The sequence below is a fragment of the Miniopterus schreibersii genome (assembly GCF_964146895.1).
Source record: "Miniopterus schreibersii genome assembly, chromosome: 7".
Classification (NCBI taxonomy): domain Eukaryota; kingdom Metazoa; phylum Chordata; class Mammalia; order Chiroptera; family Miniopteridae; genus Miniopterus; species Miniopterus schreibersii.
In genome coordinates this window covers 58,378,935-58,392,800 of record NC_138108.1, presented here as the reverse complement: position 1 = coordinate 58,392,800, position 13,866 = coordinate 58,378,935, and the positions used below count along the sequence as shown (strand labels likewise).

General features: G+C 45.9%; 1 protein-coding gene across 1 annotated transcript in view; it reads left to right on the top strand.

Moving 5' to 3' along the window:
- The window catches only part of KIF5C (kinesin family member 5C), a 146,803-nt gene that overhangs the window by 104,746 nt on the left and 28,191 nt on the right, over positions 1-13,866 (top strand). Inside the window, exons 15-18 of the mRNA XM_081143369.1 lie at positions 1,523-1,669; positions 8,171-8,359; positions 11,482-11,599; positions 13,775-13,851. Of these exons, the coding sequence (XP_080999495.1) occupies positions 1,523-1,669; positions 8,171-8,359; positions 11,482-11,599; positions 13,775-13,851 (531 nt within the window). The remainder of the gene's footprint in view (positions 1-1,522; positions 1,670-8,170; positions 8,360-11,481; positions 11,600-13,774; positions 13,852-13,866) is intronic.

Here is a 13,866-nt window from a genome sequence, read left to right as displayed (position 1 = left end):
TCCCTGCTCGCCCAGGACTCGCCGTCCTGGTTCCTTTGCTGTCCTTCAAACCGGTGCTTCAGTCGCACGTGTGCTAATTCTGTTCTCCCAGTGAAAGGTGCTGCAGGTTCTGCACAGCGAGGGCACAGCGTCAGGGCCGTGAGCACGTGGCAAGGTGCCTGGCGGGAGGACGCCCCCGTTTTGTCCCTTTGCAGTTGGAGAGTGGGTGGCAGGGAGCTGAGTGGCTGTGCCCGGCCGCCCTGGGCACCGGGGCCGGTGGCCTGGTGTCGTGGGGCTGTGCCCAGACTGCTCTGTGGGGAGCCGGCTCCCGGGCAAGGGGAAGTGGCAGATGGTGCAGGGAAGCTCCAGGCCGCGGCCGCAGAGCCGATGGAGCAGCTCCTCACGCCACGCATCCGACTGCGGGCTTTTTAAACGGCCTCCCAAGGTGGGAACCACGGCTCCTGTGGATTTTAAAACAAAATTAAACTGGAAGTGGTAAGGCCAAAACAAAACAAAGATGTACAGAAACACAGACTGGAAGCCACCCAGGGAAGGAGGGGACTTGGGTTTTCTCTGCTTATGATCTTCTCCAGGGTTCCTTCACTAGCCCCCGGTATTTGCTTCTCAAAACAAAGAAACATTTTCCACAATACTGTTCCTACTTCCTGTCAAAGCAAAGTATTACTGGACTCATTCAGAGCACTATTTTTAGTCAGATCATTAAAAAGTGCTCTAGTAAAATAGCTGCGTATGGAAGAATTGTGTAAATGTCTTTGCATTAACCTCCATAGCTCCCTAATTTAGGGGAATTCTTTTTTGTTGTTGGCTGAGTTAATACCAAGACACCAAAAGAGGGCTCTTCTTTTGATGTTGAGCATTTAAGTTAGTTAGTTAAAAATATGTACCTTTTGTTAGCACACGCGAGGGGTGGAAAAGATGCGGGTTTGTCAATGTTTGGCTTAAAATGGAGCTTCTGTTATATATTAAGAAGCCCGATCTTGTTGAATGTGATTAATTTTGAAAAGAGATGAAGAGTGTTCAGTTCAGCTTCACTGGGAAGATTAGACTTGCTCTAAGTTGTTTTCTAAGCTCACTCGTGCCCCTCTGGGCCTTCCAGACTGGAGTCAGATGGGAATTTGCAAGTGGTCCAGGGAGCAGGTCTGTTTGGCAGTGGAGGTGGGGTGCCCGCGGGGGTGTTTAGACCCTTGAGGATGCGAGCTGACGGCACACCCGGCAGGTAGGAGGACACGGTGAGGCGTTATGAACCTAAGGGTTCCTTTGCGCTTTATTTATCTTTAATAACTTATTCCCCTGACCTGGAGATTGTCATCTGATATGTAGACATAACATCCCAGGACGAATTCCTCTTCTTGTCCCAGAGTGCAGTCCTATGCTACAGCTTGGCTTAAAAGAGCCCTTCTGTTGAAATCACACGAAATGGCAGCAGAACTCCCCTTTACATTAAGTTGCTGTGCGTTGCAGTGCCGAGCGTCTGAAATCGGGGGGCAGCCCTTTCAATTTGTCGTGGGAACGTATTTTTCAGACTACGCTGACAACCACGCAGAGGGAGCTGAGCCAGCTCCAAGAGCTGAGCAACCACCAGAAGAAGAGAGCGACGGAGATCCTGAATCTGCTGCTGAAGGACCTGGGGGAGATAGGCGGGATCATCGGCACCAACGACGTGAAGACGGTGAGTCGCCCCCTTCCTCTCTCTGCCGCCCCGGCGGCGCCATCCTCAGCGGCGGGGGCTGCTCGGCGGCCTCCGGGTAGCCAGCGCGTAGGGCGGTGCTTGGCCTCTGCCGCGTGCTTGGCAATGTTGGAATGAGAAGGATCAGAGCGGGTGACTGTTTGGGTAAGGAGGGAGAGAAAAAATTAATTACCTTTCAAGTGTAGGAAATGCCTTGAAATCTTGCCTGACCTCGTGTCAATTGGTTTATTCCTCAAACTGATAAGCCAGGGTCACGGGAACTTGGAGTTAGGTAGGTCAGCCCACAGTTCTAGTGTCAGAATTGTGCTTCTCCTTTTCTGTGAGAACCCAGCCGAGTGAAAATTCCCCAGCCAATCTGTGTGAATTAGGAAAGCTTTTAGCTGAAAGTAATAGGATTCTCACAGTGGCTTGAAAAACAAAGCCACCTTTAATTATTCACAGTATGAGACGTCTAGAATCTTGCTCTTCAGGTTGTGATTTGTGTCACCTGGGAGCTTGTTGGGAATATAGACTCCATCAGGCCCCCCTCAGACCTACTGAATCAGACTCTGCATTGTAACAAGGTTCCCCAGGCCATCCTTTTGCTTATTAAAGTTTTCGAAGCAAATTCTGGTTTGGTGCAGTGTTTCAGCAATGTCAAGGATCCAGGACTTTTCTTTACGTCCTTTATGCTTTCCTCAGCCTGTTACTTTTTCCTATCTGTTGGTTTTTGTCCCATGGTAGCAAGACAGCTGCTGCAGCCCCAGCCATCACATCCTAACACAACTACATCCAAGGCAGGATGGGCTGAAAACGCAGCCAGCTTTCATCCAGGAGGGAACTGTATCCCCAAAGTCCCCTAGACCTCCCCTTATACTTTATGGGTCAGAAATAGGTTACATGGTCACCCCAAACTGCAAGGGAAGCTAGGAAAGCAAAGAACAGGATTACTATCATTGGCTTAAAAAACCATAAACAGTGCCCTGGAGTTGTACGCGTTGGTGCCATTGATGGCAAGGAAGAAAGGGAGGTGGGAAGAATGGGGGTGGTATAAAGCTGCCGGTGAGCTCAAATGGGGGGGAAAGAGAGAATAAAAAGTTATCAGCCAAGAAGAATTAACAGCTTGCCACAATGTGGAGATGCCACTGAAAAATAAAATAGACACATTTTTAAAACTGGCTTTATTGAGGTACGCTCGATATAAAGTAACCTGTACTTACTTAAAGTGTACAGCGTGAGAAGTTTTGATACACGTGTGCACTCGTGAAGCCGTCTCCACACTGAGATAATGAACATATCCACCGCCTTCAAAGTCTATTTTGTTTCACTGATTTAACTTTTATGCCAGTAACACACTGTTCTGATTACAGTAGCTTTATGATAATGCAGCACCTTGTACAGAGTAGCCACTGATAAATGTGTGGGTCTAATCCTGCCAGGGGATGGTGCTGTGCTGCTCAGCTTCCCCTCACAGGTCTCTCAAACCAAAAGCTTTGAGTTTAGCGATTTGACTTTGAAAAGGCTGAATTGTACATTAGCCTGCTCTGGGGGACACTCAGGTTTTGAGCTGGGATTGTACTAGAGAAGGCTCCCCAGCTTACGTTGTTTACAGACATTTCTGGAAAACCCTTCTTGGAGGGCATAGCAGCTCTGGGCCTAGAGTATATGATCTCTCGTACAACTAATCATTCTTTCTTTGAACCTCTATTGTAACTGAATATTTCATGAACCCTTATGAATGAATCTACTTTTAGCCTAGAATTCTCATACTATAGGATCAACTCTATTAAGGTCCAGCTTTGTGCCTTTATATTTGAGGATTTAGAAGAATTTTTAGAAGCATACACTGGTGTTGAGATATAAACTTACGACGTTTGGGTGATTGAAAGGCCCTCAACATTTGAAGGTGGAGTTGATTTATGGGAATAAATCAACTGCTTTGAACCTCTATTGTAACTGAATATTTCATGAACCCTTATGAATGAATCTACTTTTAGCCTAGAATTCTCATACTATAGGATCAACTCTATTAAGGTCCAGCTTTGTGCCTTTATATTTGAGGATTTAGAAGAATTTTTAGAAGCATACACTGGTGTTGAGATATAAACTTACGACGTTTGGGTGATTGAAAGGCCCTCAACATTTGAAGGTGGAGTTGATTTATGGGAATAAATCAACTGCTGCCGATAACGATAAAGGAAGATATTTTTATGCTAAGTTCTAAAATAGAGCTGATGAAAAATGCTAATGAAATCAAGGAGTGTCTGGGTGCTTCAGCATTTAAAAAAAGAGCCCTTACCTTTGGGAATCTGAAGTATGATTGAGATTATTTTTAAATACTCTACTGGATGTTTTAAAGATATTTTTAGATTCCAGACATTGGATGCCCTAGTTAATTTCATTGATAACTAGTTAATTTCATTGATAACTCTCACTTGTAGAGCATCGTATTCTTAATCATTCTGTTTTTAGTTTTCTTATCGTTATGATTTAATTATTAGGGCAATGAGAGCTAAAGGGAAGAGTGATATGACTTTGGGTAAGTCACTTTACTTTCCTGGGCTTCATTTTCCTAATTTGTAAAATGACAAGGTGAGCCAGGTTATCTCAAAATTACATGACATGGACACAGATATGCCCATCCCCCTGCTTTTTTGAGATATAATTGACACAAAACATTGTATAATTTAAGGTGTATAATATCTTGATTTGATACTTTATATGTTGCAAAATAATTACCAACATAGCATTAGCTACCACCTTCATTTTATCACATAGCTCCCATTTCTCTTTCCTGGTGAGAACATGTCAGATCTGCTCTCTTAGCAGCACTCAAGTATGTGATAAGTATTATTAGTTATAATGTCCATGCTGTGCACGAGCTCTCCAAACTTCTTAACGTTATAACTAGAAGTTTGTACCCTTTGTCTCGTAATTCACCCCCCCCCCCCCAACCCCTGGTAACCACCACTCTACTCTCTGTTTCTCTGAGTTTGATGTTTTTAGATTTTCTAGATACCACATATAAGTGATATCATACAGTATTTACCTTTCTCTGTCTGACATACGTCACTTGAGAGGGGAGAACCCTGAAGGCCTATCCATTTTATTACAAATGGCAGGATTTCCTTCTTTCTCATGTCTGAATAATTTTCCATTACACACACGCACACGCACACGCACACACCTTTATCCATTTATCTGTCGACAGGTCGTTTCCATATTTTGGCTACTGTGTGTAATGTGGCAGTGAATGTGGGAATGCAGATATCCCTATGAGATTCTGGTTTCACTTTTTATATGCCCAGAAGTAGGGTGGCTGAATTAGATGGTAGCTCTACTTTTAAGGAATTTCATTTTTGAGGAACCTCCGTGTCGTTTTCCATAGTGGCCGCACCAGTTTACATTCCCATCAACAGTGCGTGAGGGTTCCCTTTTCTCCGCGTCGTCACCAACGCTTGTTATCTCTTGTCTTTTTAATGACGGCCGTTCCAACAGGTGTGAGGCCGTATCTCATTGTGGTTTTGACTCGCATTTCCCTGATGATTAGTGATGTTGAGCATCTTTTCATGTACCAGTTGGCCATCTGTTTATCTTTGGAAAAATGTTTGTTTAGATCCTTTATCCATGTTTTAATCAGATTGGGTTTTGCTATAGAGCTGTATGAGTTCTTTATATATTTTGGATATTAACCCCTTATCAGATACATGATTTGCGCATGTTTTCTCCCATTCTCATAAGCTGCATTTTCGTTTTGTTGATGGTTTCTTTTGCTGTGCAGAAGCTGTTTAGTTTGATGACGTCCCTCTTATTACAGACACCTTCCTTATTGTTAGGACCACTCAATTGATAGAATTATTTTCATCTAAGGAAATGAGCGCATCTAGGAAATCTTTTTCAGTCATCTTATGTTTTTGTTTATAAAATCCTTTTAGTTCCCACGAGGTCCCCCCTGGTAGTGCTGTGGTGTGAGGGGAAAGACGGCTGTTGGTCTCCTCAGCCGTCAGTTCCAGGTACGACAGGCCTGCACCGGAAGGAAACAGAAGAACCTGTATTTCTCCAGCTCACCCATGTTTTAAAACGGAGCCCAGGCAATATTTTGTTTAGTCAACCAAACAAGATGAGACCAGCTAATGGCAAGATTAGCTTAGTGTTGACTTTGTCGGGTTCATTCGTGAGCTACCTCTTTTCATGCACCATGTCCCTGGGTTTTCCTTAAAACAAAGATTTCCGGGAATCCAACCACAAGCTAATAGGATAGAGGTATTGTAAATTAAATGGGCGGATCAGCTGCCTAATTTTCCTGTGACCCACACCGACTTCTTTTTCAGTCCCATTCTGACTCTGTGTCTTAGCGTGTGAACCATCGCCTTAGTTACCTTCCACTTGGCCTAGAAATGGCACCTTGCACGGCCAGGCATCTCCTGGGGCAGGTGGGGGGGTGTGTGGGCGATCTCCCTCCATAGGCACCATGTCTCCCGTGTGAAGGCAGCCTTTTTCCCGGATTAGTCATCTGTACTAGATCTCACAGTCTAGTGTGTGCTGTTGGAGTCACTGTCAGACCCAGGGGAGGGTTAAAAATAACATCTCAGCAACAAGCTCTGATTCTTCTTTTTGAAATAACGGTGCACTAGAACTACTGAAAACTTAGAACTTACATGACGAAATATACGGACTCTTCAGGGGTAAGAAACCTTACAGTTAAAATCATTTGTTTGAAATATTGCTTTTTCCCATCAGGCATGGACTCGGAATATCTTTTTAGATCTTTTAGGACAAGAGTAGGCTTCGGAGGTTCTGGTTTGGGGGGAAAGAGGCATCCAGCTGTCATTTTGGAGGAAGCCCATTATTGTAAATACATTTTTTAATCTTCCCAACTCACTTGGGATCTGGGCACAGAGGAGGAAGTGTCCCTGTCTAGGGACCGACCTGGAGAGGAGGAGGGTTTTGTTTCTCCCCTGGATGCCCTACCGCTGGGTGAGCGGCGTGTATCCGCCAGGAGCTGTGTAGGTCCCCTTACCTTTCCGCAGAAACCGGGCAATACGCGGGGCACACGTGGTCAGGCTGACGGATGAGTTTCTCATCGCTGTCCCACATTCAGCCATTCACAAAGGCAGAAGGACAAACAAAGTTACAGCTCGCAGGCCTCTCACTCGTTACGTCCATGCTACGGGATTATAAAGGGAACCTGTAAGGAGGAGCGGTGTTGGCCGACAAATTGTTGGCAGTCAGAAATATAATGGACTTATCTAAGAACCTCCAGTAAGTCAAAATGGAATGAAAAGTCGATACTTGTAGATTTTTCTGCTGTTAATATAGATCCTGAGTTGTGTTGGTTGACACCGACCTAACCGAAGCTGTCGGGGAATTCTTAGGGGAAGCTCGGCGCCGTGTCCCGGGGGCTCAGGGTGCTGTCTAGTGTGGGTGCTTCCTATCTGCTCCCAAGTCTCGGGGTTGATACATGATTCCACGTTCCTAACTCTTAAATGTTTACTGAAACACGAGTCCTATGATGAATTAATGACAGCAATAGTGACAAAAGTGGGCCGTTAGAGTACACTGGGGAACGTCAAAAAAACATGGTTGGAATCATTGTCTTAGAGCCAACCGAAGCCTCTCTTGGGGCCTGGGTTCCGGACTAAGGAGCTAGGATGCCCTCTGGTGGTTAAATAAAATAGGCACACAACTCATTTGGTCAGCGGCCCTTCAAGAGCGTGATTGCATCTCAGTAAATGGTTTCTGTCCCAAGTATCTTGTGTCAGTTTTTGGCTGTTAGACTCTTCTGTTCCAAAGGTGGGTTTAGACTGTTATTTTCAGGGGATCTTAAATAATAAGATAGATTCCTGTCTGCTTGGAAGGGGCCGGCGTGTAGAGGCAAGGACGCTTGGACAGGTAGTCCTGAGAAGTCACGCAGAGAAACCTTCGTCTAGAGAGGCTTTCGGTGACAGCACGTTCTTATTCACTAGATTTTGTGGTTGTTTAATTGAGGACTATATAGAAAACCCTTTTTATTTCCATCCTTACTTGTAGAAACATATTCAAGCCATTAGACTACTTGTCTCTCTGAATAGCAGGCTATAGAGAACATAATGGAAATTCTGATTGGAGTTCTTCTAGGGGCTTAGCGTCACCTTTAGGAACACTGGGCCTCCACTGAGCTAGAGATATAAGGATAAGACATTGAAGGGACACCTCTTAAACGTTGTTTTAATCTTTTTCTTTTAATATTATCTCTTTTATCCTAAAAAGTCAATTGTAAAGAAAAGCCTGGTTAATTTAGGATTACATTAAGTAGAGGTTTTTAATTGAAAGTTTCACCCGAGGTTTCCGAGAACTTGAGGTTGAACATACTTTTTAAAGATCATTTTCAGCTTGTGGTCCTATAATTCGAGACTATTAACCAGGAACCCACAGATATCTTGAGGACCCGTGGGCGGATGTCAGGGGCCCCATGGCCTCCGGGAATTAGAGGCAGTCACTGAACGTGTCTCCCCCTGTGCTCAGCTGGCAGACGTGAACGGAGTCATTGAGGAGGAGTTCACCATGGCCCGTCTGTACATCAGCAAGATGAAGTCAGAGGTCAAGTCCCTGGTGAACCGCAGCAAGCAGCTCGAGAGCGCCCAGATGGACTCCAACAGGAAGATGAACGCCAGCGAGCGGGAGCTGGCCGCCTGCCAGCTGCTCATATCCCAGGTAGGCCACACCTTTCCTCCTGTCACTCCGGCTTCTTTAGAAACCTGCTTCCTCCGTGCTCTGATTGGGGCTGATGGTACGGAATAGGGATATCAATGACCTTCGCTTTAGGTGGTACTTGTCCATGGCCTCCCCGGGCAGCGGCGGCCCAGGCTTATTCTTAACCCAGGCTAGATTTTGTGCGAGTTACTCGAGTTACCTTCAGTCCCTTTTTAAAGGATGTGCCTATGTATCTCTATCTATCTAGCTGTGGATAGGTAGGTAGGTAAGTGGGTAGGTAGGTAGGTATAATAAATGGATAAGATTGAAATCTAAAACTCCCATCATCTAAGACAATACTATTCCTTCATCTTTTAATCTTTATCATAGGCGATTAAATAGTGTCCAAACCCTTGGAGCCACCGAAAGACAGAGCTGGGACTCCAACCCAAAGCCTTGAAGGGATTTCCAAGCCCCCAGGCACATTTCATTTGCTTAGCGAGTAAGGCTCTCCATGGCATTTTTCACTTTAGCAAGGTGGTTTCAGAAACTGGCCTAGTTTCTGGTCTGCCACTGCCATCTGAGCTTGGTGTTTGGGCTTTGAGGCTTCTTTGAGTCGTCCGGTGTACACTGCTCCCGCTTTACACCAGGCATTAAAACAGCTGACATCATTTAGGGGAAACAGATACGTATCAGCATGGAGTGAGGCATCAAATAATACTGGGAGACAAACACGTACCTTGTTCTGGTGTGATTTTTTTTTTTTTTTTTTTAAGGGAGGGAAGGAAAAGCCTCTGGTGGGCTTTTAAATGTAATAATAATAATATGTAATCATAGAACCACCCATCTGTCTGCCACCCTAATAATCTAGGAGGTGCAATTAGAACATCAAGGTTCCATTTCATGACTAACACAGTAAGCAGAAGAAATGTATTGAAAAGATTATTCCGTGCTAGTGTGTGATAATGAAATTTACATACATTGTTGAAAAATGTATGATTAGGTCAGTCCTTTTGGAAAGCACCTAGGGGATCAAAAGCCATGAAAAATGTAAGTATTCTTTGGTCCAATAGTGTCATGTATGGTATTTTTCATTGGTAATAAAAATGAAAAAATTTCAGTTCATATAGTATTATCATGTACTGATTAAGACTATTAAAACCTTATATGGGAGATGTTGAATGCAATATTATTTACATTATGATAAACTAACCAAATATTTATCGATAGACTAATAACATAAAGTTATATGGAAGAATATTATGCAGCTCTTACAAAAAAATGATTAAACCTAGCCATTTGGAGAGTATAATTATATAAAGATAGTGAAAGTGAAAATGCTGAGTAGTTCCTGTGATGTGCTTTGCAACTTTGTAAAATATGCATTCATATAAATAAAATCAGGAATATAAGGGGAAAACAGCTGATAAGAGTGCTTATGGGTGAAATTTATACCACTTTTTCTGGGTTTGCTTTACTTTTATAATTCTTAAAAATTGAGAAGAAAAATGGTAAACATCAGGGCACAGTGCATCTCCAGTGTGAGTTCCAAGTGCCCTGTGATATTGATGGCATATGCTTTGGGGCAGTCCTGCACCTATCATTGGAGGCCAAAGCCAGAGTCCAAATAGAGGCCCCGCAGCAGCCTGAAGCCCACTGTCTTCTCTTTCCATCTGGATGTACCAACCTCCACATCCGAGTCCCCCTGCACTGTCTGGGAACCAGGGGAACCGTGTAACTGTCTCGTCCGTAATCTATTTCAGTGGATGTTGGGAGCAGCAGCACCGGTCCTGGCAGTGACGTTGGGACTACTGGAGTAGGGAGAGTCCAGGTTCCCAGACAGAAGGGGATAGGGTCCAGGTGGGCACCATCCCTTAGCCTGTGACCTCTGCTCACTGGAACTGGTTGCAGCCAGAGCATGGCCTAAGTGGGGTGCCATAAAGTTTGGAGCCCAGGACTGGGGTTCCAGGTACCCAGGTCTTAGAGAACACTGACTTTGGGCCTATGAGGTGGGAGTCAAGAATAGTAGGCTGTTTTGGGGTTAAAGAATCCCTGTGTTGGGTAGGGCTTTCTACAGTAGCCACAGTTTCCCATTAGGTGCTCTTTTGTGCTCCCCTACAATTTACACAGAGCTGAAGTCAATCCTTATTTCCTGGGGTTCAAAAGGAAAACAAACCTTGCTGTCTGTTTTTGACATGATCTAAGAGATCTGGCAAAATGCTCTTATCTTCCTTGCTTACACTCACCCTCTTCACCAAAAGCTGTGCTTATAAAATGACTGCTCCATCCGAGTCCATTGCCCAGAGGTCATTTTGTAGATTAGAGCTCAGTCTCCTGGGTCTTCCTGCCTAAATGTCAACCCTGTGGACTTGGAGGGGAAGTGCCTGCATTTCCCATCTGCCTAAAAGTGACCACTATCCCGATTCAGTCAGTGAACTCCCGTCCATCCATCCATCCATCCATCCATCCATCCATCCATCCATCCACCCACCCACCCCACTTAACTATACTAAGCATGTACTCTACCCCCATGGAGCTAACAGGTAAGAAAATGGGTAAGATAAAGCGTGCGGAAGTTCAGAGCTCTGAGAAAGTGATGGGCTCTGAGCGACAAGGGATCGAGCCAGGACCCTGTCTGGGAGGGGTGAGGGGAGAGCTTACCAGGGAGAGGAAAACATAAAATGCAAAGTCCTTGAGACAGGAATTGTTGAGTCCGAGAGACAGGAAAGAAAAGCCATATTATTTGATTTATAAAGACGTAATCCAGAGGTGCGGTTTCAGAGAAGAAGCCCTCAGCCCCCGACATCTCCCTGCCCCTTGCTCTCCAGGACTCTGTTCTCTGTGGGGAGGAAAAGCAGCCTGGGCTTTGGGGTCTCACTGACCTGGATGGCGAGGAGGGGCCTGGCCACGAGGGGTGTCTGGGAATGAAGCAGAGACACACACAGACAAAACAGAGGACCTGCTAGTTAGTCTGTGATCCCGGATCCCAGGCAAAGGGCAGAACATGCTCTCTGGGTTGTCAGAACTCAAAACGGGGCTCAGGGCTCCTCCTCCGTCGCAGTTCCCCGCCAGACAGTTCCTGGCAAGCGGACGACCACTTGCTAGTCCTTCACTCCTCCTTTTTGTCTGTTCGCTGTTTCAAGCACGAAGCCAAGATCAAGTCCCTGACGGACTACATGCAGAACATGGAGCAGAAGAGGAGGCAGCTGGAGGAGGCCCAGGACTCGCTCACCGAAGAGCTGGCCAAGCTCCGGGCCCAAGGTAAACGGTGCTCACTCCGCAGGCGTCAGGCTCTGGGCCTTCAGAGGCACTCTCTGGATGGCTGACCTTGTGTTCACTTGTGCTCAACTAAAGCATTTCTAGGTCCACTGAAGACGATGGCATAGCTGGGGCGGGGGCTCATCTAGCAGCCTGCCCTCCCTCTGTATCCGCTCCACTTGCCCTTTCCCTCAGCCCAGCAGAACCCTCTCTGCCCTGCCTCCTGCGCCCAGTCTGTCACAGGCCTGTCCGCCCACCTGCCAGGCCCGCTCCAGGCTGGCCACTGTGCTGCCACCCAAGGGACTATTCCAAAGTCAGAGCTACCTTGTGCCCAACCCCATGCCTCTGACGTCGTTGCCCATAATGTAAAGTCTGAACTCCTACCAGTGGGTCACTACCTTCCATCCTTGGAACAAGCTCCCCCCTTTGCCGGCAGCCTCCCACTGCCTAAGGACGTACCCTGCGCGCAGGAAGCACTCAATAGACCTGAGTAAACAGGAGAACCTCAAGCGAGGCAGATGCCTAGGCTTGCAGAAACCAGAACAGGATTAAAAATGTACGTACGCACTGTGGTGAAACAGAGACACACATATTACGGGTTGCAATGAAAACTGTTAGTCCTTTTGGAAAGCATTTGGAAAAACATATTAATAATCATACCATGTTTCATACTTCTGATCCTTAAATCTCAAATATTCATTGCAGAATTACTTATATTAGTGGAAAAAAGGAAGCCACCTAAATGCCCAACGGTTAAGTGAACTATGGAATGTTGCTCAGTAGGACAATTTTTCATATTGGAGGTGAGGTAGACACAGCCTGTAGCAGTGCTTACAGTGTAACCTTAGAGTAAAAATCGTAACATGCAATTTTATTCTTATGAGAGTTATAACATTTAGAAATCAAAGGATGCTTGTGTTTCAAGGCCTACGCACTAATATTTGTAATGAAAATGGTTTTGAATAGGATTGGTGATAATGTTGCCATTTTTTATTTCCTTTATTATTTTATAGTTATTTGCTCAGTAAATACATTTTGTTTCAAATGCCAAGGCACATTTTAAAAAGAAAGATACTATGCCCACCCCCGCCGTGACCTTGCCATGCTTTCTTTGTGTGATAACGGATGAACGTTAGGAAGAGAAGTCTCCGCCCAAAACCTGGCACGGAAAAGAGCTTTTCCCTCCAGTAAATGGCTTCTGCGGAGCTGCCCTGGATGGAAATAAAATAGAAGCAAGAGAACCTGAAATAAAGGGAATGGACTGGAGAGGAAACTGGATGACTTGAATGTTGCTGCGTTAAATCATGTGTTCCCCCACCCCCTTCCCCAGCCCCGGCTGCCCGGAGCGGGCTGGGACTGCCCCCCCCCGGGTGTGTCACACAGCAGCCCTGCCCCAGGTATGGGGCCTTCCTGTTAATCTGGAGAGCGTTATTTTATATTTCTGTTTTCTTTGTGCTTACCCTTAGATTGTTTTCCTATTCCAGATCCTTAGAGAATAGACAGCGTGGGAGGTAAATTAGATCTTCAGGAACCCTAACAGGGGCATCAATCTAGTGCCGCTCAGACCCCATTGTGCCGTGTAATCTGCACAGGATGCTCATGATCCACAAGCACGTTTGTGCCTGGGGTCACTCACCAGGCCAGGTGGGAGCCAGTACTCCGAGCTGTGAGGTCCAAGTGAGTCTAGAATGGCCCGCTCCAAATTAACACCTTCCCTGTGCACCTGCCCCCCGCCCCCGGGGCCTAGGTAATGTCCCAGGAGCGGTCAGCCTTGCGTCAGCCAGAAGTCCTCCCCGAGACGGACATTTCTTTGTACCATGCTTGTAACTGGTGACATAAGCTGATGTTTCCTGCCATCGCCATTCTTCTGCTTTTGTTTTTTAATTTTTACTGCTGGGTGTGAGTCCTTCCAGTTAAAACTTAAACCATCATTTAAAAGTCAAAACAGAAATAATGGCCCGGCCGGTGTGGCTCAGTGGTTGAGCATCGCCCCAGGAACCAAGAGGTCACAGTTCGATTCCGGTCGGGGCACGTGCCCGGGCTGTAGGCGCGATCCCCAGTAGGGGGCGTGCAGGAGGCAGCTGATCAACAGTGTTTCTCTCTCATCAGTGTTTCTCTCTCTCTCTCCCCCTTTCCCTTCCTCTCTAAACATCAATTAAAAAAAACCCCAAAACACAGAAAAGATGCATGAAGTCAGCTTCCAAGATAAGGAGAAGGAGCACCTGACGCGGCTGCAGGACGCCGAGGAGATGAAGGTGAGCGTTTGGACC